General features: G+C 32.8%; 1 protein-coding gene across 4 annotated transcripts in view; it reads right to left on the bottom strand.

The window, feature by feature from the left end:
- SPOPL (speckle type BTB/POZ protein like) overlaps nucleotides 1-23,228 on the bottom strand; it is an 81,031-nt gene that overhangs the window by 15,449 nt on the left and 42,354 nt on the right. For all 4 annotated transcript variants that reach the window (XR_008911176.1, XR_467421.3, XR_008911177.1 and 1 more), the window contains 7 exons: nucleotides 21,106-21,241; nucleotides 20,402-20,523; nucleotides 20,015-20,166; nucleotides 12,329-12,456; nucleotides 5,056-5,233; nucleotides 4,919-4,974; nucleotides 750-872 (listed from right to left, as the gene is read on the bottom strand). Coding sequence is in view for 1 of the 4 variants with exons in the window: in XM_016433614.2 (XP_016289100.2) it covers nucleotides 750-872; nucleotides 4,919-4,974; nucleotides 5,056-5,233; nucleotides 12,329-12,456; nucleotides 20,015-20,166; nucleotides 20,402-20,523; nucleotides 21,106-21,241 (895 nt within the window). In the remaining 3 variants the exon portion in view is untranslated. The remainder of the gene's footprint in view (nucleotides 1-749; nucleotides 873-4,918; nucleotides 4,975-5,055; nucleotides 5,234-12,328; nucleotides 12,457-20,014; nucleotides 20,167-20,401; nucleotides 20,524-21,105; nucleotides 21,242-23,228) is intronic.

Raw genomic sequence — 23,228 nt, 5'->3', positions numbered from 1 at the left:
CATGAACTGTATTATTCATTATTCATTTAACTTCATCTTTACTAAACAGTACTAATTTGAGCTATCTAGCTAGTCAGTGATTTGTTGCAAACTTAAAGAATGAAAATGATTTTTCATATCAGTATAAGGAAAATATAAATAAATATGAATATTCTGCTATGGGAAAAGAAATAATATAATTCTTTTCAAAGCAAAAATTTTTAAATTTCCTGATATTTCAGATCACATTCCCTCTTTTCCCCCAAACTGTAACATTAAGCTTTTTTTCTCTACAAATGCTCATTTTTAAGTCTAATTTCTAAATAAAAAATTATACAATGCAATTGGATTTTTAAGTCATATGAATAATTTTGCAAAATAGATTTCATGAGTATTTATGACAATAAAAATGCATACCATTTTATATTTATTGTGATTAGAAATTATTCTTAAAAGCAAAATACTTATAAGGGATAAAAATACACTTAAAAACTATTGAGCAGTTCACAATTGAATTTTGCCCCAAAAATATTTTCCTAGCAATCTAACAGTTTAGCTATAACTTGTTTCCAATGTATTTTTATGACTTGTTCATTTCCAAATGCCCTTTTCTCAACATTTTATCACTGGATATTATTTCAAAAGAACCATCTACAAAAACACAAATTCCTACAGTTCAAGACACGTAACGGTTTTGTTTTTTATGATAGCTTTAAATAAACATTAAGCTTGAGGACATTTTTTTAGCACCTTAAAAACATATTACTTACTTTGTCTGCAGCTGCCAACAAGTTGTCAGCCATTTTATCAAGGTTTGGTGCTTTCCCTGTATAAATGAATCTCATCATTTCTTTAAAAACTTCTGGGTCTACATCATTTATTTCTACTCGATTCTGTTATGGAAAATAAAAGAGAAAAATGTGAACCAGAATTAATCTTTAAAAAAAAAATAAACTGAAACCTAGTTTACTTGTTTCTAAATAGCCTACAACTTTGAATTCAAAAATCTTAAAACCCCGTTTGAAGAATTTTATTTTGGCTCTACTGTATTAAAAAAAAAAACAAAAAAACCAAACTCCTACCTTCAGTTATAAAATCAACATTAAGTATTAGTTTCAAGCAGAAAAGCACTAAGGACTAGGCATTTAGGGTTAAACAACTTGACCACGGTCTGAGGCCACATTTGAAACTAGTACCTCCCATTTGTAGGCCTAGCTTTTTATACAGTAAGACACCTTGCTGCCTTCCCTTCTTAGTTTTGTTTTATTTTTAAGTTAACAAAGCCTTCAGTTTTATTTTTCTCCAGTATGTAATTTTAACAAGGTATTTACTATTATGCAAATCTCTGAATGCTAGGCTAGAGAATTTGTTTTCCTCATAAGTTCAATCTTAAGAATCTCAAAAATTCTTCCATTAAGGGGCAGCTCAGTAGCTCAGTGGATTGAGAACCAGGCCTAAAGATGGGAGGTCCTAGGTTCAAATCTGACCTCAGATGCTTCCCAGCTATATGACCCTGGGCAAGTCACTTGACCCCTATTGCCTAGCCCTTACTATTCTTCTGCCTTGGAACCAATACACAGTATTGGTTCCAAGACAGAAGGTAAGGGTTTAAAAAAAAATTCTTCCATTAATTCTGAGCTCACAAAGATGTAGTTCATAAGTTAGGAGAATAGTTTATATTATATATATATATACATAGATAGATAGATACATATAGATAGATAGATAGATAGATAGATAGATAGATAGATAGATAGATAGATATAGATATATAGATATATATAGAATAAGTTAGGCTGAATAGGAAAGTTTTTAAAGTCACTCCTAAAGGTTGAAAAACTGCTTGGGATAGAGAATAAAGGAAATGAACAGCATCAAGAAGACTCGATTAACAGAAAAATTGAAATGAAAGACAGCTAAATTCCAAGCCAGTGTCAGCAGGTACCTCCTGGAAATTTCAAGCTGGGTGTCCCATCGGCACCTTTAATTCAATATGTTCAAAATGAAACTCATCCTCTGCCCCCAACAAGCCCATTTTTCTAATTTGAGGGCAACATGGTCCTTCAAAATCATCTAAATTTCAACTTTTCAAACATTCTCCCTTTATTCTCCCACAAATTCCATATTCAATCAGATAAGTCTTGTTGACTGTCTCTACAACAGATTTTCCATCTGTATATTTCTTTCTAGTTCAATTCTTCCTTACCGCTCATCTATAATAGAATAATAGCTTTCTAATTCTTCTTATTGCTTCCAGTTCCCCACCCCCAATCTCTAACCAAATCTACCCCTCCACACAGTCATTAAAAGATTATTATAATTGAAGTATAGGTATGACCATATCACTCAATCAAAAAGTTTCAGTGGATTCTCATTGATTTTAGGATAAAATGCAAACTTTCTGAGTATATAAAACCTTTGACAATGTAACTTCCAAACATACTTTCCATGTCTCACTCTTATGTAGGCCAAGCTTGTGGACTTGCTGCTCCTTCTACCTTTTCTCTTTGCCACCTTATGCCTTCACATAAGCTGTATCTCATTTCTACATTAAGGTAAACTATTGTTGTTGTCTGTCCCTATTTCCCACTTGTATGCTTGGAATCCCCAACTGTACTAAGGAACCAACCCAAATGCCACCTCCTACTTGAAGTCTTTTAGAGCTTTATTTCACCTCTGCCTCCTACCCTATCCACGCCACCCCCCCCCCCAAAAGCAAAATCTACTTCTGTGAGATGTTAGACTAGTTTTCCCCCCCAAAACCTTGAAATTTATTGATCCAAGAAGGCTAGGAATCAAAACGTGTGTGTGTGTGTGTGTGTGTGTGTGTGTGTGTGTGTGTGTGTGTGTGTGTATTCCTAGTCATGTAAGTATAAAAACAAAAAGCACATATGAAGTTCCTTGAACTTGACCCATCCTGATTATGGAACACAATACTATATAAATAATGGAACTGTGTCTATGTGAACTAATGCTATATCCTTACTGAATATTCTTTCAACACCAGTATTAATATTTTTGGTAAAGTATAAGTGGTCTAGAACTGTCTCAAAACATTAAAATGTCCAGCTTGATTCAAAAGAGTATACTATCTCCTCCCTATCACAGGCTAAAATTATTGTATTTATATATCTGTGGACTTGCTATACTGCCACAGTAGAGGAAAAAAGTTCCATGAATATGTTTTACTGTTATCATTTTTGCCTCCAAATTCTCAGCTTCTAGCTCAAGACCTGGAATAGACAAGGAATTTAATAAATGCTTGCTACACCAAATTAAACAAAACAAAACCAAAAAGAAAGAGAAGAAAATGACAGTCCTGTCATACTCTACCATGGTTAGACTGCCTCTGAATTATCTTCTTCATTTCTGGGTACCACATTTAAAGAAAAAACATGTCCAGAAGGTGATGAAACTATGCCAAATGAAGACAGGTTTGAGGAAATAGGATTGTTTAATCAGGAAGAGCAAATAGGTGGCTCAGTGGATAGAGAGTTAGGCCTGAAGAAAGGGAATGATGGGTTCAAATCTAGACACAGATACCCTTTCCTAGATGTGCCACCCTCGGCAAGTCACTTAATTCGGATTGTCTAGCTTACTGCTCTTCTGTTTTGGAACTGATACTTAGTATGCATTCTGTGACAGAAAATAAAGGTTTTTTTATAAAAAAGATCTATTAGATGTCATGTTATTCAGGTATATAAAAGTTTCACATACATAGATTATCTAGATCGTGATTTTTCCTCAGAAGAATTAAGAATTAATCCTGAAAGGGGCAAATAGACTTAAAAGAAAATTTAATAAAATATCTAACCAAAGTTGGGAGGTAATAGGTTCTCTTTCAATGGATCTTCAAGGAAAATGTAGACAATTGCTTGTCAGGTACATTGTTGAGAAATTTCTTGTTCAGCTTCATTTTTCTTTGTTAAATGGGATCAGTGTGGGGCTCTCAATAGAAAAGATCTCTCTGGGCTGAATATTGACTTTGAAAACCACAAATTACAACCAAATTGGCATTATCTATGTTGTTTTGTTTTGCTTATTTTGTCAAATATTTCCCAATGTTAGTTTTTCAGTGGTTCATTGGTACTTTGGGGCCAGAGTATTTTATAAGCCTAACGCAGATAACATCTCAGATTCTTTCTTGGATTCAATGTCTTAGGTAAGGAGATAAGGCTGGCACCATTCTTTACAGACTAATAATCTATTTTTATTCTCTATTTCAGTCATACTCTAATTTATATATTTCTCTATGCTTTTGCTCAGGCAGCTCATTATGTCAAGAATCTTCCTTCTCCATTTGCTCAATTCGTACCTATCCTCTAACAACTAAAATAAATTCTCAACTAGTACCTAACACATTAAAATGGATTCAAGTACTTAAAAGTCTTTTGAATACTAAATGAAAAATAACTTTAGTTGAAATAAGGTGTTATGAAACTATTCTGATTCTAATCTATATGAAAAAATAGTCATGATCAGAGAAGGGACACATGTAGATTTCTCTTTAAGCTTCAGAGGTCTATGCTTTCAGAGCCTTTAGGCTTTCCTTCCACAGATAATTATTTGCCAATTGACACAGCATTTGAATGAGAACACTCTCCTGAAGCCCATACTTACTTTTATGCACAAACCTTGAAGAAAACATGAGAATGACTGGCATCGTGATTACCATCTTTATTATCATCATTTTAATATAGTGTTTTAAGGTTTTAAAAGTGTTTCACATATATTATCTTTGCCAAATTTACTGACGGATAGTCTACCAACTGTCTTGCTCATGTTTTAAGTTTTTTGGTGGGGAAGGAGGAAGAGATAATCTAAGCATTTCCTGAGCTAATCCTCGTTTCCTTTAGAACAGAAGGGTTCTCCCCTTCCAAACATGCATATACTTAAAAAAATTTTAATAACTTATAAAAAGCTTTGATCCCTTGTTTACCTTTTTGCTTTCTTCCATTTCATGTTCAAACATTGCATTAAAAACGAGGGAGCGAGCTGTAACAAGAAATTAATCATTAGTTAGCATTCCTATTCAGGAAATAAAAAAACATGTTTTGATATAAAAGCAGAAATTACCTGCAAGAACAGATTTATGAGCTTTGAATTCTTGTCCTCTTACAAAAAAACTGCAATCAGTAAATCTCGTAGTTTCCCAGAGATTCCCTAAATCTTCTGCTAGTCGACATTCAGGTACTTTCAAAGTGTTTGTATTAGTCTGTCCTGATATATTTACTGAATCCTGGACCACGCTTACCTAGCAGAAAATCACAGCAAAGCAAACATCATCACAACTAAGTATCAATAATCATTATCTATAAAATTTTACATTTCATATTTTTATAATATATATGAAATGCTGTCTATCCTTACTATTTACCTTCTAATCACATTAAGTTTTTAGTTATATTACAAGATGTAAATCTTAACACATATATTGGATTTTTAATAAATGTTTACTGACTGAAGTAGTAAAATTAATATAAATCTCACAAATATCTATTTCTATATAGAATAAATAATAGAAAAGGCACTATAGGATATTATCATTTGAGAAGAAAGGGGCATCCAGTTAGGTGCCATGTCAAATATTCTAAGTCTCATCTAAATATTTCATTTCCTTAACTTTCAACAATTCAAATTATCATTTTGAGGCCATATACTATCATCCATTGGATATCCTAAATTATGTGGAGGGCTTCAGTTTGATTATACCATACTTAAGATAATGAAAAACTGGAAATTTTGAAGCTGCTGATTCATAAGTATTCTCATTACTATGATATAAATTATGTCCCTCAAAGCATAGTTACACAATATTTCATTTGATGACCATGTTTACCAATACATGTTTAATGAAGGATTCTATAGTATACTCAAAAGCTATCACTATATTAATGAAAAGCAATAAATATCAAATTTCTTCAATAACAAAGTTCAAGCATGAGTTATTCATTTTTGTGGAGTATATCAGATTAGATGTTATCTATTTAAAAAAGCATATGTGCACATTTGCATATGCGTACAATTCCTTATTTTTTTGCTAAGAACGTAAAAAAAAAATCAATGTTAATTGCAAATGTCACTTTAGAAAAGTTATCAGAGAAGCTTTAAAGGTAGGAAGATAGAGGAAGGATAGAGGTTCTGGATACCGCGAGGGGGGTGGCGGAGCCAAATTAGAGATATGAGGTGGCAGGAATGAATCAGAAATGCAGGCCTTATTAATTATCAATGAGCCACAGCAAAACTCCCATCAGTGGACTACTCAGAAGGCTTGTACCCATCCAAAGATCCAAACTTAATACCACACAGGTCGGAGAGATGATAGAGAAAAGAAAGTGCCTGGCCGAAGGCCAGGTCCCAGGTGAGAGAGATAGAGAAGGAACAGAATTAAAGATGGAGCTTGGCCAGAGGCCAAGCTCAAGCAAGGACAGACATCAGTGGGAGCTGAGATCCAAGAGGAAGAGAGAAGGCAGAGCTTGCTGCGGCTATATTTAATCTCTTTGATATGCAAATATACACAATACATAGGGATGATTATCATTGGTTAACGACAAGGTATAGGTGTGGTTTCTCTTAACCAGGTGAACACAAAGAAACCTGTTTTCCCGCCTAACCTGGGGGAAGCTGGGGTCAAGGATCAGAGGCTTTCCTAGCCAAGCGCAAGACTGAGCATGCTCTCTTCTAAGACAATCTGTACATACTAACTGTTTCCCTTGCCCATAGCTAGGGGTGGACTGCTACATCAATATAAAAGTATTTAACATTAATACAAATTACGTAACAACATGGCCATTATTTATATAGTATTTTTATGGTTTACAAAAGATTTTTATATATTTATTTACATAGAAGAATTACTTTGGAAATTAGATAAACTTGTATGCACTATTAGGTAATTTTTTTTTACAAGCCACATGGGAACATCCCAAAACTTTACTTTAAAGTTTCAAACTATAAAAGTCCTATTATGATCTTTTATTATGGCATAAATATGTGACCCAGAGTACTTGAAGGTAATAGCAAAGTGCAAACTATCTTGGTTTCTGTTAAACTTCAAAGACTTAAATATAGTCTCATCAGCAGACTACTGTCCAAAAACTAGCCTAACTAAGCATGGAAAGGCTCATCATAACTAGTTCGCTATTTAATAAATTTGAGGGTCATGGCAACATAAGAAAAATAATCTTTTCATTGTAAACTATTAATAAAATAAAATTTTAAGTGAACAAAATATAACAACTATATTTCCTCTATGAAATTTAGAAAGTTTTTTTTAATTACTTTCTAATGGACTAGGAATTAGGAAAGAAATAGATTTTACTCCTGAGTTCCAGCAATACCAATAACTAGCTGTCTGGTTTTTAGAAAGTCACTTTCCCTCCCTTGATGTCAATTTCCTCATCTACAACACAAGGAAGGTTGAATTTTATCTAAGCAAGGTCTCTCCAGTGCTAAGACTCTTAGTATCTATGAAAAAAACATGAAAAATAGGACTTCAACATACTGTTAACATTTAAAGTATCTTATGAAAACCAGAAGCTAAAGTCTAGTAAGTACAAATGAATTACAAGGCAGTGTGATTTAAGGACACTGGTCTTGGTAATTCAGACCTTGGTTCAAATCACAGACATGGTACCCAATAGATAATCTTAGAACATTACTAACTCTTTGAATATCGATATTCTTATCTACAAAATGAAGAACATAATATTCAACCTACCTATCTCACAGGTCTCTTGGAGGGAAAAGCACTTTATAAAACTTCCAGTACTATTAAAAAATGAGTTGATATTAATATTTACCCTGGATCAGAGTATGTTTCATGCTAGGAAGTCCCTAATTCCCAATGTCCTTTCTATCAGACTAGAGTCATTATGTCTAAAATTTAAGAAATATTTTTAGTATGATAGTATTTTTAGTGTGTTTTACTTTTATTGCTCAAATATTTAATTAAAAAAATTACAAGAGAAATTAATCCTCAACGAAAGAATTCAATATGGTGTTATATTTCATATTTCCATAGATCAAAGTTTTTATCTTTTTAAATGACAAATTTCTCTATCATTAATTTTTCCATAAAGCTTTGTCTAGATTTGATCATATAGCTTTCCTATCCCTGATTTACTTTTAGATTTTTAATATTCATAACATTTTTCAATTTCATTTGATTATATAACCCCAATTATTTATTTCTCACTGGCACCTATTTGCATTTTTATAATCTAGCTTGGTATTAATTTTTTCCCTTTATCTTATCATACTATAATATCTATGGACTTTGTTAGTATATATCAGTATGAATGGAAGAATTATAAGAGATTACAATGTTAAGGGCATGGATTAGAATTCTTTTCTATAATGCTCTGTAAAGAGCACAGACGAATAATTTAAGAAACTACAAAGAAATGGTAATGATTTGAAGACCATCACAAAAAGCTAGTGTATATATAAGAATTTCTTATATTGCTTAATTTTTACCTACACATTTAGTTATAATTATACTTTCAGTACGAAGAGTAGGTGAAAGGTGATTGAATAAAATGACTTGAATATCTTTAAAAATAATCAAAATTTTTATAAAATCATAATAGATGAAATGGATTTTTCTGCCATAACCAAAAGTAATCTAAACCATAAATAAATTTACTGCACGAATATGGCTATCAAGAATTTCAACACTCCACATGCAAAAGAATTTAAGGGGAATATTTTGTAAGCATGGTTATAAGTTAATATAACTAAAGTTTGTGAGTAGCTAATTTAATAATTATGGTTATATTAGGAAAAACTAACAAAATTAAACTTGACTTTCTGTTTTGAATAATAACAGTAAAATATAATTACAAATGATCTGGTTGAAACTCGGAATCAAAAACTCAGAAATAAGGCTGATCCTATTTGATCCTAAGGTGTCCTATTTGGGGTGAAACAATTCAAATCTCAAAGTGAAAGGGTAAATATATTGTAAAAAGTTGTAGTCTTTCCTCAAATATAAAAGATGGTCCCCTTTTGGGCCAGACCCACAAGTGCAATTTAAGCTAGGGAAAGAAAAAGTCTATTCTATTGTATTCTAGATATAAATTGGCCTTATATCAGTAATCATTCTAGGGAATCTGGGTCAATCTTGGAGTTCCCTTAAAAACATTTGAGCAATAAGGACTTATGACTACTCAGGCCTCTCAGATTCATGTGATGAGAAGTAAATCCTAAAAATTCACCCAGCTTTCAGGGGAATACTAAGCTAATAACTCAGGGCCACATCATACCACTTATGTTGTTCAAGGGCCATTTTCCCCATCCCTCTTCTATCCTTATGGATCTGTACCATATATCAGGCTGCAGAAAAATCTGGTTTTATGTTATTAAAGAGGAATTTGCCATCTCTTAAATGGTTTGGGGGATGGGGGGGGGGGGCGCTGTGGTTAAGCCTGTGTATCATTTTCCCTACAGCTTGATCAAATATTTTTTCCAAAATAATTATAGGTCATCATGTCATACTTAAAAAAAAGAAATCATCTTGCTACTAAAAACTTGTTTCCTCCTGGTCACTACAGCAAAGTATGTAATTTGCAGGCCAGGTTATATTTTGTACAAAGAGAATAGCACCAAACTGCCTTACCTGCCTACAGCACCACTTGCAGGGGAGGGGGAGGAGGCAGTTCTCTATGTAGGCTCTGTGCAACGCTTCCTCCTCTTCTGCAAGCAGTGCTGATGATGCTGTGGAAGGAAGTCGTATCAGTGAGACTGGGCTGGATAAAAGATGAGGATATGATTTGGAAGGAGGGCATAAAAAATTGCTTATATATACTTTTCTGTATCTTGCCCATGACTAATATGATCCTATACTACTACTTCAGGGATACCCTAATCTATCCACATATATATAAAAAACAATCTAAAAGAATGTTAAGATATTTTAGGATTCAAAAAGCTAACTCTGATGGCTGTCAACTTATAAATATGAAAATGGGTCTTTTATGAGAGGACTAATATATCAGAGAAAGGAAATGCGTTTGTTTCTGTTTTTCTTTTTTCCAATAGATTTAGCCAAAAATTAACCTGAATTTCAATTTCAGCCTTAATTCTGAATTTTTTGATTATCAGAGTTCCAAAATATTTACAAATGCATTGGTTCTTAAAATTAGAAAATAATTTTATGAAAAATAAATCATAAAAATATTTCATAATGTTAACATTAGCAATTTAAGAAAATCATCAAACAGAATACTTCTACATTAAGAATGCTGAAAAACACTTTAAAAGAATAAACTATATTTAAATTGAATAATAGCACACAATATAGGCCTTCAGGCAGAAAACGCTCAAATATATGAAGCTAAATAAAACTTCAGAATAATTTTGTCTGAGTCCCAAAGAACCAAAAGACACTTGCTACATTTGCTTTATCAACCAAATAATTGTATTCCTAACAAATTCATCATCCAGTTAATTTAACTTGTCTAAGTGAAAATAAGATCCACTATATTTGTAGTCTCAAGAGGCACATTTCAATTATTCCTCTGACACAACATAATGACATTTAATTATGTTGTAATCTTGCCAAGAAAATTTTACATAAGTTAAAAATATAGATTTAAGCTAACTTATTTGCAGTATCTATGATCCTTAAGTAATTAACTGATCTACAGCAATTACAATAACTTGTCAATATATACTTAATACTAAGCATGCTAGATTACACTGAAATTTGCTGATTAGATTTTAACAATTTTATTCAAATTAACAAATATTTCAGTAAGAAATTTTAAGTTTATTTTATCAATTTCACTGTAAATGGCAAGAACCCTTTAGAATAGCAGAAAATCAACTGTTTTAAAATGCACAAATTGACTAATTACCAAACAACAAAGATACTATACAACAAGAACTCAAAAATCCAAAGTGAGACAAATCTAAAGTATAATTTTTTTTTTAAATAAACCCTTACCTTCTGTCTTGGAGTCAATACTGTGTATTGGCTCCAAGGCAGAAGAGTGGTAAGGGCTAGGCAATGGGAGTCAAGTGACTTGCCCAGGGTCACACAGCAGGGAAGTATCTGAGGTCAGATTTAAACCTAGGACCTCCCATCTTCTAGGCCTGGCTCTCAATCTACTGAGCCACCCAGCTGCCCCCAAAGTATAATTTTGAAGGCTGGGAGTAGTCTTATTTTTCTAATTTTGTATGATTTCACGTCCATAGTTACACTAGAAGGACTGGAATTTAATATCTCAAAAAAAAAATCAAGCTTCATCAACTGACATAGCATATCCCTTTTTATACATAAGGCAAAGAAAATAGAGATGGTAGAATGAAAATTTTTATTTCAAAGTAAAACTAGTATTTGTGTTTTCATCTCATACTCTTACTTCATCTCTTATCCTTATTACATTTTACTTCATATCATGATTTTAACTCAAATTATTTTTCAATAATCCCTACATTATTTTATGACCAATTATTTGAATATTTTCAATTTAGACACTTTTAAAGATTTTTCTTTTTAAATTTTAAATTAAAAGTTTTACGTTATAGTCCAAAATTTTTTACCTATTTTGATCAAGATATGTCATTTTGTAAAATGAAAAGAACAAGAAACTCAGTATAAGTTCCAGCTCCAAAGTTTTACTGGCTAAGTGACTGAAGAACGGAAATCACATAATCCCTTAGCTTCTATTATCTTTAAGTGTAGATAATACTTACACTATCTACTTCATGGGGTTAAAATCATAAAACAGACCTTTAAATAATAGCAATTAATATAAAAATCCACAGGAAATACAATAGAAGATAACTAACCACATCAATCAGGGTTTATCAAATAGGAGAAAACATTCGACAATAGATAAATATGTTTGTTTCAAAAAAGATGTTCAGTGTAAAGTGGCACAACAGCTCATCCAATTACTATAGAAGTATAATCAGAGGATAGTTTCAGCAGACTGTGCCAGGCCTGGAGCCAGGAGGTTCTTGGGTTCAAATCTAGTCTCATAAATTCCTAGCTGTATGACCCTGGGTAAGGCATGTAACTACAACTGCCTGGCCCATAATCTTTTTTTGACTTGAAACTTGATGTTTAGCATTGATTTTAAGACACAAGGTAAGTTTTTTTTTTTTTTAAGTATAAGACAGTATCATTAAGTGGTCATATAACTGAGTAACTGTATTTATAAATACTTTTAACATAGAAACTAATCAATTTCCTCTGGCTGCTTATATACAAATAAATCAATTGCATCAAATCTATTTTACATTTTAAAAAATTCATATTTTAATTTGTTTATACTTTTTTTTATTTTTCTTAGTTACAAAATTCAATTATATATTTAAAAAATTTAAAAGCTGTACCTACCTCACAAAACAATGTAAGCTTATCATCTGGTAAAAGACCATTAGCTTCATCAAGCAAAAAATCTCTCCTAATGAATTTTTTAAATCCCCAGTCCTTTCCTTGTACAAATCGATATGCTCTTTGGCTTTCTGGTGGAGAAGAGAATGAAATGAAATTTCAGGTTTTACAAATTCAAGAAATACACACAGACACACACACAATGTAGAAGATTCTTTTTTGTTTCCTTTCCACATTACCATCACTGGACTAACAACAGATTTCTGAGTCTTTTGTTGGAGCAAGAGGCTCCAGAGGATAAAAAATTTAACATTTAACAGATAAGAAAGAACATTAAGCGTATGACAGCATAATACATATGCTTATCAGAATCTAATACTAATACAATGTCAGAGGAACACAGTTATTTTCAAGTAATCTACTGACCTGATTATGCTTCTTCCCCAACTTCCATTGTCCCATTACCTAACAAATTTCATCTACATTTCACTTGGGCTTCTTTCAAATGGTGTGGGCCTTGACTATATAAAAGAGCTGAAGCTTCTTCCTCATTCACCTTTCAATTTCCTGAACCTTGGCCCAAAATTTATCTTAATAAAATTCAATTTAATTTAATTTAGTAATTTAACTCAATTTAATGCCATACAGCATTTAGGAAATATGCAACAGGCATGGCTCTAGCAACAAGTTGCTTCTGTTTTCTGTGGCCAGGTGTAATTAATTAAAAAGAGGAAAATAACAGTAAGTATACTACCTACCTAGTAATGAAATGTTTTTTGGCCATGATAATTTAGGAAACTAACAAACCAAAAATAGTCTTTGGTCTCCTGTGGCATCCTTCTGAGTGATGACAGTAGGAAATGGGGCAAAAGGTACTAAGTTTTTAGACAACAAACTTTAACTTGATGGTTTATATTCTAAATGTGACGCCCTGAACTAATGATCAAGAGTAGACATAGTGCTGCAGCAGTTAAATCTTGGATAACTGAATTTTATTATTGAATCTGAATCATCAGTTGAATCAAGTAATGTTGACATTCTAGTTATTAAAAAAACAAATGAACAGAAGTTGCAGCTAAATGGAAAAAATGATTAACCAATACTCTTTAAAGAGGTAAACAAAGGCTTTAAAAGAATGAGTTTTATTAGACATACAAGCTACAAGATATATTATTTCAAAAGACATTTGGTCACTGCTTATTTCAGGTCTAATGGTAAACTTTCGCCCCCCCCCAAAAAAATCAAGAAAATAATTACAGCTTATTCATCAACACTAGGTGCAATGCTCAAAGTGGTTCTATTCTATGAAGTTTGATATGAATATGCCAATGCAAATGGATGTGCATTTTAATACTTGGTGAACTTAATGAAAAGGTGTGGAAAGTTAGGATGGGGGATAAATAATAAATGGCAAAATGTGGTTCAGGAGAAAGAAATATGACGTCAAGTATTTTTAAGTCATATAAATTAGATAGCTTCATTTGAACATTTATTTTCTTAAAAAGAACTGGGAGTTGGAAACAGAAGAGAGCTTAGTGGATAGAAACCCAGGCCTACAGACAGGAGGTCTTGGTTCAAATCTGGCTTCAGACACTTCTTGGCTCTGTGATCCTGGGCAAGTCACTTGACCCCTATTGCCTAGACCTTACCATTCTTCTGCCTTAGAAATAATACTTAGTATTGATTCTAAGACAGAAGGTAAGTGATCAAAAAAAAAAAAAAAGAATTGGGAGACATGGGATATAATGAATTCTAAGCATTAAAAAAAAATGAAAAGGAGTATATTTTAAAAGACAGGCATTCTTGTGAGTTGACTGATTATGCATAGTGAACCCTCAATTCAACAGAGCAAATATAAGAATTTACAATAAGGCAATGGGAAAAAGACATAGGGTACAATTATGATAATTTAACCCAGAATGATTTAAGTCAGCTACTGAAAATTAAAAATGAGAAAGGGACAACAGAAATTACACTGATGTCATTTTAGCAATTTAATTCAGATATTAAACCAATATAAATCAATGCTAACAGATTAACTGCTAAAGAAAGCACCTGAATGTTGATTAAATGTAGGAATCAATACAATGATATAAATAGTTTCTTTATTCCAGTTTACTCAGTCTCCACTTTTATGCAGGTAGCATTTGAGAATTTCCTTCAGTGTCTCTCTTTAGTGTTATGGTAGGGATTATGGGTGTAGTATATATCTGTGTAATCTAGAAATTCTTCAATACACCACTTTTCCATGGATTGTCACAAAAAAAAAAAGAAAGCAAGCACCTGAATCAGCAAACATCTAACTTCTCATCAAAAGAAGATGGCTACAAAAGGTGATACCAGGTTCAAATATAAACTCATCTATAAAATCTTAGGAAAATGGAAAGAAATAATGAAGAATAACACCATTTAAATAACATTTGATATAATATTCAAATAAGCACAGTTATCCCAACATCATTCTAGGATGAAAATGAATACAAAAACAAGAAAAATGGAAAGGAATTACAGCAAGCTTCATTTTTTTCTTCAAAAATAGTAGAAATATTAAAGTTAGAACCTAACATCTTAGTCTCAGTAATACTTATTAAAAATAGCTCTAAAGACAACACAAATGAGAAACTAGCCCAGGTCAAATCAAGAAGGTATGGATTAAAAAAAAAAGAATTAAGCATATCAATGAGGAATTATTAATAATTAAGGTTCTGAAAGCATTATTCAATAATGGACCACAGCTATATTGTCCCTTAAAGGTAATGGAGATCTAGAGAATACAAAATATGACCTTATTGTATTTATCATTTTTGTTTTTTAATCTTCTCTTAGAATTAATACTAATCAATTCCAAGGCAGAAGAGTGGTAAGGGCTAAGTAACTGAAATTAAATGACTTGTCCAGGGTCACACAGCTAGGGAATGTCTGATGCTAGATTTAAGCTCACTCTTTCAGTCTCCAAGGCTGTTTCCTTATCCACTGAGCAGCCGCCTACATAGCCATCATTTGATTAAGAAAAAAATAAAGGATGTGACTTTGTGGAATAAAACTTCATCTTACAACTTACAAGTTCTTTTACAAAAAGATGTATCCAATTCACATAACAATATCAATCAGTATTCCTTAGACTATTCTATTTAACAGCCCTCTAAAAATAAACTCATAAAATATGAGGGAAACATGAAAATGCAATATGCAAGCTGGCCAAAAGTGTTGGCCACTTTGGTGGAGGACAAACGGCACAGAATCCAAGTTCTGTAGGGATTACCTGTGGATTTTCAGGCTCCTTTAGGTGCTCCTGTTAGGAGATGATATTGTGTTGATGGCATCAAGCCCTCAAGACATAGCAGAGCCTCCTTGAGTAGCCTCCTAATCACTCAAAATTCTGTGTATTCACACAGCAAAAACCAAGTATATGAAGAATGTTTATTGCCCTGATTTCAATATGCAATTGAATGGACATTCTTCCCTTACAGCTTGTTCAAAATATGTTTATGTGTGATATAGTAACTAATAATTAGTAACAATGAGGATTTTTATAACACCTACTTCATGCTGGGCACTGTGCTCAGTGCTTTTCAAATGTCACCTTTTCATTATCATTCAGCCAAGCAAAAAGATTAAGTGATTGGCTTCAGGTCTTCTTGTCTTCAGTACACCATCCATTGTGCCACCCCTTTAAAACTGGCAGTGGTTTGAAGCTACTTGGCAACAGCTATTATTACTCTCATTTTATAGATTAGGAAAGCAAGACAGAGGTAAATGATCTGCTGAAGATTACATAACTACTAAGTATCTGAATTCCAGTCTTACTGATTATAGGACCAACCTTCCATCCACATAATAGATTGCCTTTGGGGACTTTTAAGGCCCTTTTGCTGTCTGCTAGCTTCCTGTAATTTTGTCAGCTTTCTCATATGGCAGCAAGACAAAGAACATCACTGTCTATGAAGAACTAGAGGCATATGGTCAGAATGAGGAGGCAGAAATATATAGCCACAGAGAAATTCTGAAGAATGTGTGAAATATAGCATTAAGGAAATATATGACAAAAAAAGAAAAACAAAAAAACAAGAAAGACTGGTCAAATGACAAGATTGAAGGATGACAGGTAAACGGCCTAAATACTCAAGTGGTAACTATTTTGTCAGGAGAAAGCAAAAAGCACATCAGGTATATTGGCTGGACTGTCTGCAGCAAAAGTTCAGAAAGACATGGATGAAGAGTCTTATAGGAGGTATAATGATCTTCATTGTGAGAGAGAACTTGAGAAATGATAAATCAAAAATCCACTGAGTATAAACAAGTTTTGAAAGGGAAAAAATGTTCTAGAGAAAAGGAATCGACATCCAATGTACTCAGATAATAAAATGGAAAAATTAAATTAATACTTAAATATCATTTTAATAACATGTAAGCTTAGAAACTATCTTCATGTTCCTATTTATATTCCCCTAACACAAGAAATTTAATAACTCATTCTTAGTTGATTTTATTTAAAATATGAAATACAGGGGGCAGCTCGGTGGATTGAGAGATGGGAGATTCTAGGTTCAAATCTGCCCTCAGACAATTCCTTGGTTGTGTGACCCTGGCAAGTCACTTAAGCTCCATTGCCTGGTCCTTACCTCTCTTCTACCTTAGAACCAACCAAGGTGGATGGAAAGGGTTAAATATATAGATATGTATGGGTTAAATATATACACATGAAATAAAGTGTCAAAAACATGTACATGCCAAATCTCTTTTTTATATTCTACTACTATATATATATTTAAATGTCCTTTTAAAATAAAGAATATATAAGAAAAAACATAAAAGTTTAGATTTGGAAGATACTCTATAATGAAATTACTTATGATTTAATAGTTGAAAATATTGAATGTGTTAAACCACAAAAATTAACCATTTACAGCTAATAATCTACTACAGAACTGCATATAGTTTTCTATTGACTTCATATTCAGTGCACTTCTTTCCTGTCTTTATGGGTTATATTATTGCAGGAGTTTCTATAGTAACCCTAAACTAAAATAAGAGAAAGTACATGAAACAGAAATAATAACATATGATACTAAAATCTTTCCAGTTTAACTATGTTTAGTTAACCTATTGATGGAAAAAAGTAGGCAACTAACCATCTGAGTCATTTATTTTTCCCTCAGGTAAATTATTCTCTTTATTTTTCCAGATTATTCTATTATTTATGGTTACCAAAGGGAAGGGATAGAGAACAAATTCCTAATAGAAATTCTTTAGAGGATAAGCAATTCCCAAATAAGAAAGTTTAGGGCTATAAAAACTATAATATGGTCAAAAACTATTCAATATGAATTTTGCTTTTCCCCTCCCTGTCACAAAGAATGATATTTGGACTAGAAAAACTAAAGGAGGGGCAGGGGGGGGGGGGGGGGAAATAGTTAGAAGGAGATGAAACCCAAAAATGTGCAAAGTGCTGACAAGTTCAAGTCACCAGGACAAAAAACACCAAAAACTTATATGATGGCTAGGGCATCAATGATATCTTTTTTTAATTTTATTTTTTTAAAGAAATGGAATCAGGCAATTTATTTCCCTCCAAAGAATGACTGGTTTTATTACTATTTCTACCATTCAATTTACCAAACAATTATTATAACACTGTACAATTGCTGGGGGTACAAGTACAAATATAAAATTTTGCCTGGAATTCACATTCTATTGTCTCTTGTAAAAAGGATTTTTTCCAGATTAAATGTTGGCATAATTTTTAATATTAATTTTCTGACATTTTGTAATCCATGTGATCTCCCTATTTTATATACACCCATGATGAATGATATCTTAAAGATAATGGAAAATCAAATAGCAAACCAAGGAATGGGCAAAAGCTGTTTTGATTTTCAAAGACGACAAGATAATGAAATATCTATCCTATAGGGAAATGAACTTCAGTTTTGGGCAAAATTACTTAATGCTTTAGTAAGAGACATTAGGGTGGTAAAAGGAAATACAAATTTATATTTGTGCAAGACACTTTACTTATGCCTTATTTGATCTTCACAACAATGCTGGGATGCAAGTGCACTATCTCTCTTTTGCAGTAAAGGAACTAAACAAAGGTTAAATGACTTGCCCAGAGTCACACAGCTAATAAATATCTGTGGATAGATTTTAATTTGGCTTTTCCTGAGACCAAGAACAATGTTCTCTGAAAAGGAAAACTGATAAGGAACTAGCATGGCCTCATCAAAAAGAAGTCATGGAAATCTTTCTTTTCGGGGGGGAAGAGGGGAAGGTTAACAGGTGGGATTTATAAATTTATCTATTTATAAGCAAAGCATGACAGAGAAATCTGTCAACTGATTTTTTTAAACAGGTATGCTATAGTGGATTTAGAACTAAATGGAAGACTACTCAAAAAGGAATCATTAATGGGATAGTGTCGATTTGGAAGGTAGTTTTTAGTGGCATATCCAAAGGAGCTGTCCTTTGCCCATCTGCTGTTAATATTTTTATTAATGCCTTGTATAAACTACAGAGATAGCCTATTTCGTAAGCTTGTAGTTGACAGTTATTGGGGGGTTGGGCCAGGATATCTAATACCTGAGATGATGGTTTCCAAAAATATATTAACAAAAAATAACACTAAGCTGAATCTAATAAAACATGATGGTCCTATAAAATTCTCCTAATGAGATTTTTAAAAAATTAACTGTATAAGACATAGAAGTGGTGGCTAGATTACATAAAGATTCAATGATTTTAGTGGACTATAAGCTCAATGAATCTTAACAATGCAGGCAAAAAAAAAGGAAGGTAATTTTTAGCTACATTAAGGAAGGCCAAGTGTTCAAAACAAGAGAAGTAATAGTTTATATTATGTCTGGGCCAAAACAAATCAGGAATATTGTGATCTATTTTAAGTATCACATTTTATGATAGGCATTGATAAAGAATGTGAAGCTGGGGGACCAATGCCTTTGAGATGTTTGGTCTAGAAAAAAAGATAACTTGTTTTGTTGCTTTGAGGGGTAGCAATGAGGGTGGAGGGAACTGTGGAAGAAAGGAGACTATGGGTTAGAGGTGCAATTAAAGAATGGACTATCATGTGGAAGTGTACTTAAATTGGTTCTTCACCCCAGAAGGCATAATGAAAAATATCTCCTGGTACTAATAGGAAGGGCAAGTTTAGGTTCAGTTTAGGGCAAGGTTACCTTACAATGATCGCTATGCAAAAGTGGAAGTGGCTCTCTTCACTTGAGATAGTCTAGAAAGAGTAATATTACAGTTTACTGGAGATATTATGGAAGAGATCCTTAGGTTGGACTAGATACTGATTCTTATCTTGAACTAGAGATTCTTAAATTGGACTAGACAACCTTTGATTTGGGGGAGGGGTGAGAGGAGAGACACATGCAGGTCTGAGTATGTGTGAGTGACAGTGTGTGGGTGTGTCTGGGTGCCTTTTAAAAGATTAGAATACTACAAATAGTTTAAGATAGTAACAACCACAATTTCTTGCTATCACCTAAACCTAATTTTAAATAAACAAAAAAAAACCCTCCTATTTTGTTTTGTTGTTTTTATTTGGGGTAGAGGGGTGGTGAAGAAAGCAGGTAAGGGAAATAGGAAAAGTAGAAGAATGACTATGGGATTTAACTTACATTAACACCCGAGATTTCTATATATTACCCTCTTTGTAAAATCACTTACCCATTGCTTTTGTTTCTTCCCTTTTAGCATTTAGAAGGGAAAATTTGAATTTTGCTCGAACTTCACTTTTGGGGCAGCTGACTAAAAGCAAATATAAGGACAAGTAGTCTTTACTTTCATCATCTAATCCCTTTGGATTTACTCTCAGGCACCTAAAATAAAACAAGTTCATATAGAGAAATTTGAGAGTTTAACAGTTTCTTTAAAGAGAGCTACAATGAAAATATAAGTTATATTATATGATACAAATGACATATCTAGTAACATTTATAATCCTTTAATTCTTCCATATTACAAAGAACTCACTTCAATTATAATTCACTCCTTACTGATGCCTATCAGAAAATAAAAAATAGCAATATAAAATAATTTATAACAAAATCTTACCATTTCATTTTATCATTTGGGCCTGATGAAAATGTAGAACTTTTTAAAACTTCACCCATTTCTTCTCTACAGAAGCTGAAGTTATTAATGGTCCACATGTAGGAAAATTTTACTACTTTAACCTAAAAGATTAAAAAAATTACATTTGTAAGATTTTTCTGTCCTTTTCACATAGGTTATAGAGCTTTTGGGGTTGGGGTTGAGGGCATGGGGGAGGGGGGGAAGGGGACATAATAAAATATCAGACCTGTCATGTCAAAGGGAGATCATAACAACTTTTATCAATGCAGATCTGCATTTTCTCTGCAACTTAAAAATCTTAAGAGATTAAAATATTTGGTAATACAAAGGTGTTCAATATAAGCTTGCCTAACTCCTTATCCATTACATTATTTTGCCTCTCACCAGAACACTAAAAAAGTTCTCAAAATTACTGAGAGGGGGTAGCTCAATGGATTGAGTGTCAGGCCTAGAGACAGGAGGGAGGTCTTAGGTTCAAATCTGGCCTCAGACATTTCCCAGCTGTGTGACCCCACTGGATAAGTCACTTAACCCCCATTGCCTAGCCCTTACCACTCTTCTGCCTTGGAACCAATATACAGTATTGATTCCAAGAGAGAAGGTAAGGATTTATTAAAAAAAAAAATAGTTTTCCTGTTACTTTTAAATTTAAAGTAAGTTATTTATTACTAAAGTGTACTTGCCTGTGTATAACACCAACTTTCAGCTATGGGCCCACAGGTCATCTCTCCAGGTGGAGGTGGGGTGGGTACCCTAGACATTGCCATTTTATTACAGGTTTTTATGATCAGCTCAGTAATCCGCACTTCAGTACTTTTCCTATGAATAAAATAGGCTTTATGTCAGCTTATTCAAAAGTTCAATAACTAAAGAGAGTGATAGCAAAAAATTGGAAACAAAGGAGATCCCCATCAGTTGGGGAATGACTAAATAAATTTCATTACATTAATGCAACGGAATATTGCTGTGCTGTAAAAAATGATCAATGTGATGAATACAGAAAAGACATGGAAAACTACATAAACTGATGCAGTGAAATTAGCAAAGGCAAGAAAAATATACACTCTGACTACAGCAATGTAAATAGAAAAAAAGACATATATCAAATAATCAGAAGTGAATAAGACATTAAGATGCAGAAGGGGGCAACTGGGTAAGTCAGTGGATTGAGAGCCAGGCTCAGAGATGGGAGATCCTGGGTTCAAATTTGACCTCAGACACTTCCCATGTGTATGATCCTGGGCAGGTCACTTAACTCCCATTGCCTAGCCCTTATCACTATTCTGTTTTGGAACCAATACACAGTATTGATTGTAAGACAGAAGGACTGGGTTTAAATATATATATATATGCAGGGCTTAAAAGAAGAGTTTTAAGACCTACTCACTCCTCTTTGCAGATGCACTATTCATAAGTATTGAATAGTGCACACGTTTTCAGACTTTTTCAATGTATTGATCAATTATGCTGAATTTTCTTCTTTTTTTTGGTCTTTTTAAAATTTTAAATCACGATTTTTTATGGGATAGGTCTAAGGAGATAAGTTCCTATCACATGAGGTTAGGGAAAATCTCATTTTATTTTATTTAACTCATATTCCAAGTTAGCATCAAAATTATTAAGATTAAAAAAATAAAAAAAAATTAAGATTAAAAAATATTAAGAGTATCAACAGTTTACCAAACACATGCTTTTTTGAGATATGACTAAGAATTAACCTCATACTCCCGGGAAATAATAAGCTAGGTCAGGAAAGAACATTAAAAAGTGGCAGACGGCCCCAAATCATAGCCAAGTGCATAGATATTGTCTATCAACTTATAAAATCAAATATTTGAGTGACTATTATGTGTAAGGTACTAGTCTGAGTTTTAAAACTTGGTCAGTATCCTCAAAGAATTTATAACCTAGGTAGAGAGGACAAAGAAAAGGATGAATTAACAATATTCCAAGCACCAACTAAGTAGGTATAGGAAAATAAGTTTCATAATAGATCACTGCTGACTTCTTTGCCCTAGGAGCTTGCATTTCAATAAGGAAAGATGACTCTTAAAAAAGAAAGGTTTGTAGATTCTGGCAAGTGAAATCATAGGTATGTTTCTTGGAAGGAGGATGGGAGATTCATCCCAAGAGTTGATAACTTGTTAGAGTTAAAACTCCATTTAAAAAAAGACTCCATTAATAATAGTGCTCTTTACATGTAAGAGAGTCTACAGGTTGAAAATCAGTTTAAAAGATAATGGAGTTAAGCATTTCCCTTCTCCTTAGTTAAAGAAACATGCATTTGCATGGGAAAGGGAGACTGAATAATTTTTCTTATCACAATAAACAAGATTAATAAGGACTATCTATTCTCCCAAAGTATTTAAGTAGGATACCATCTACTACTGTAATGTAAAAAGGCTGCTGATAAATAAAACAGAATCTTGATGTCAAATGGTTCATTAATTACATAATGAAAACTTGGAACTGAAAACTGAAGTAGAAACTATACAGAGGTATGACCAAGATTATAGGTACATAAACATTTAAAAGGCAAGTCCCAGATACGATTTCATTAGGGGAATCTGTCTGTAAAAACCTGGTGGTAAATTAAAGAGAAGCAATTTTTAAATACTTTAAATACTGATAAGGATTCAAATCAGAAAGAATACAGTCCTAAGACCTGGAATGGAAATTTTGCTTCCTTGCTCACTACCTGGAATCCACAATAATTCATTTTCCATCTCTAAACTTCTATTATCATAAAATGAGATGACTGGATTAGATGACTGATAAATAAAATTCGTCCCAGTTCTAATTCCTA

This window comes from Monodelphis domestica, chromosome 4 (assembly GCF_027887165.1).
Source record: "Monodelphis domestica isolate mMonDom1 chromosome 4, mMonDom1.pri, whole genome shotgun sequence".
NCBI classification, from domain to species: domain Eukaryota; kingdom Metazoa; phylum Chordata; class Mammalia; order Didelphimorphia; family Didelphidae; genus Monodelphis; species Monodelphis domestica.
The sequence above is the reverse complement of the archived record's forward strand: the minus strand, read 5'-3'. Positions and strand labels throughout refer to the sequence as shown.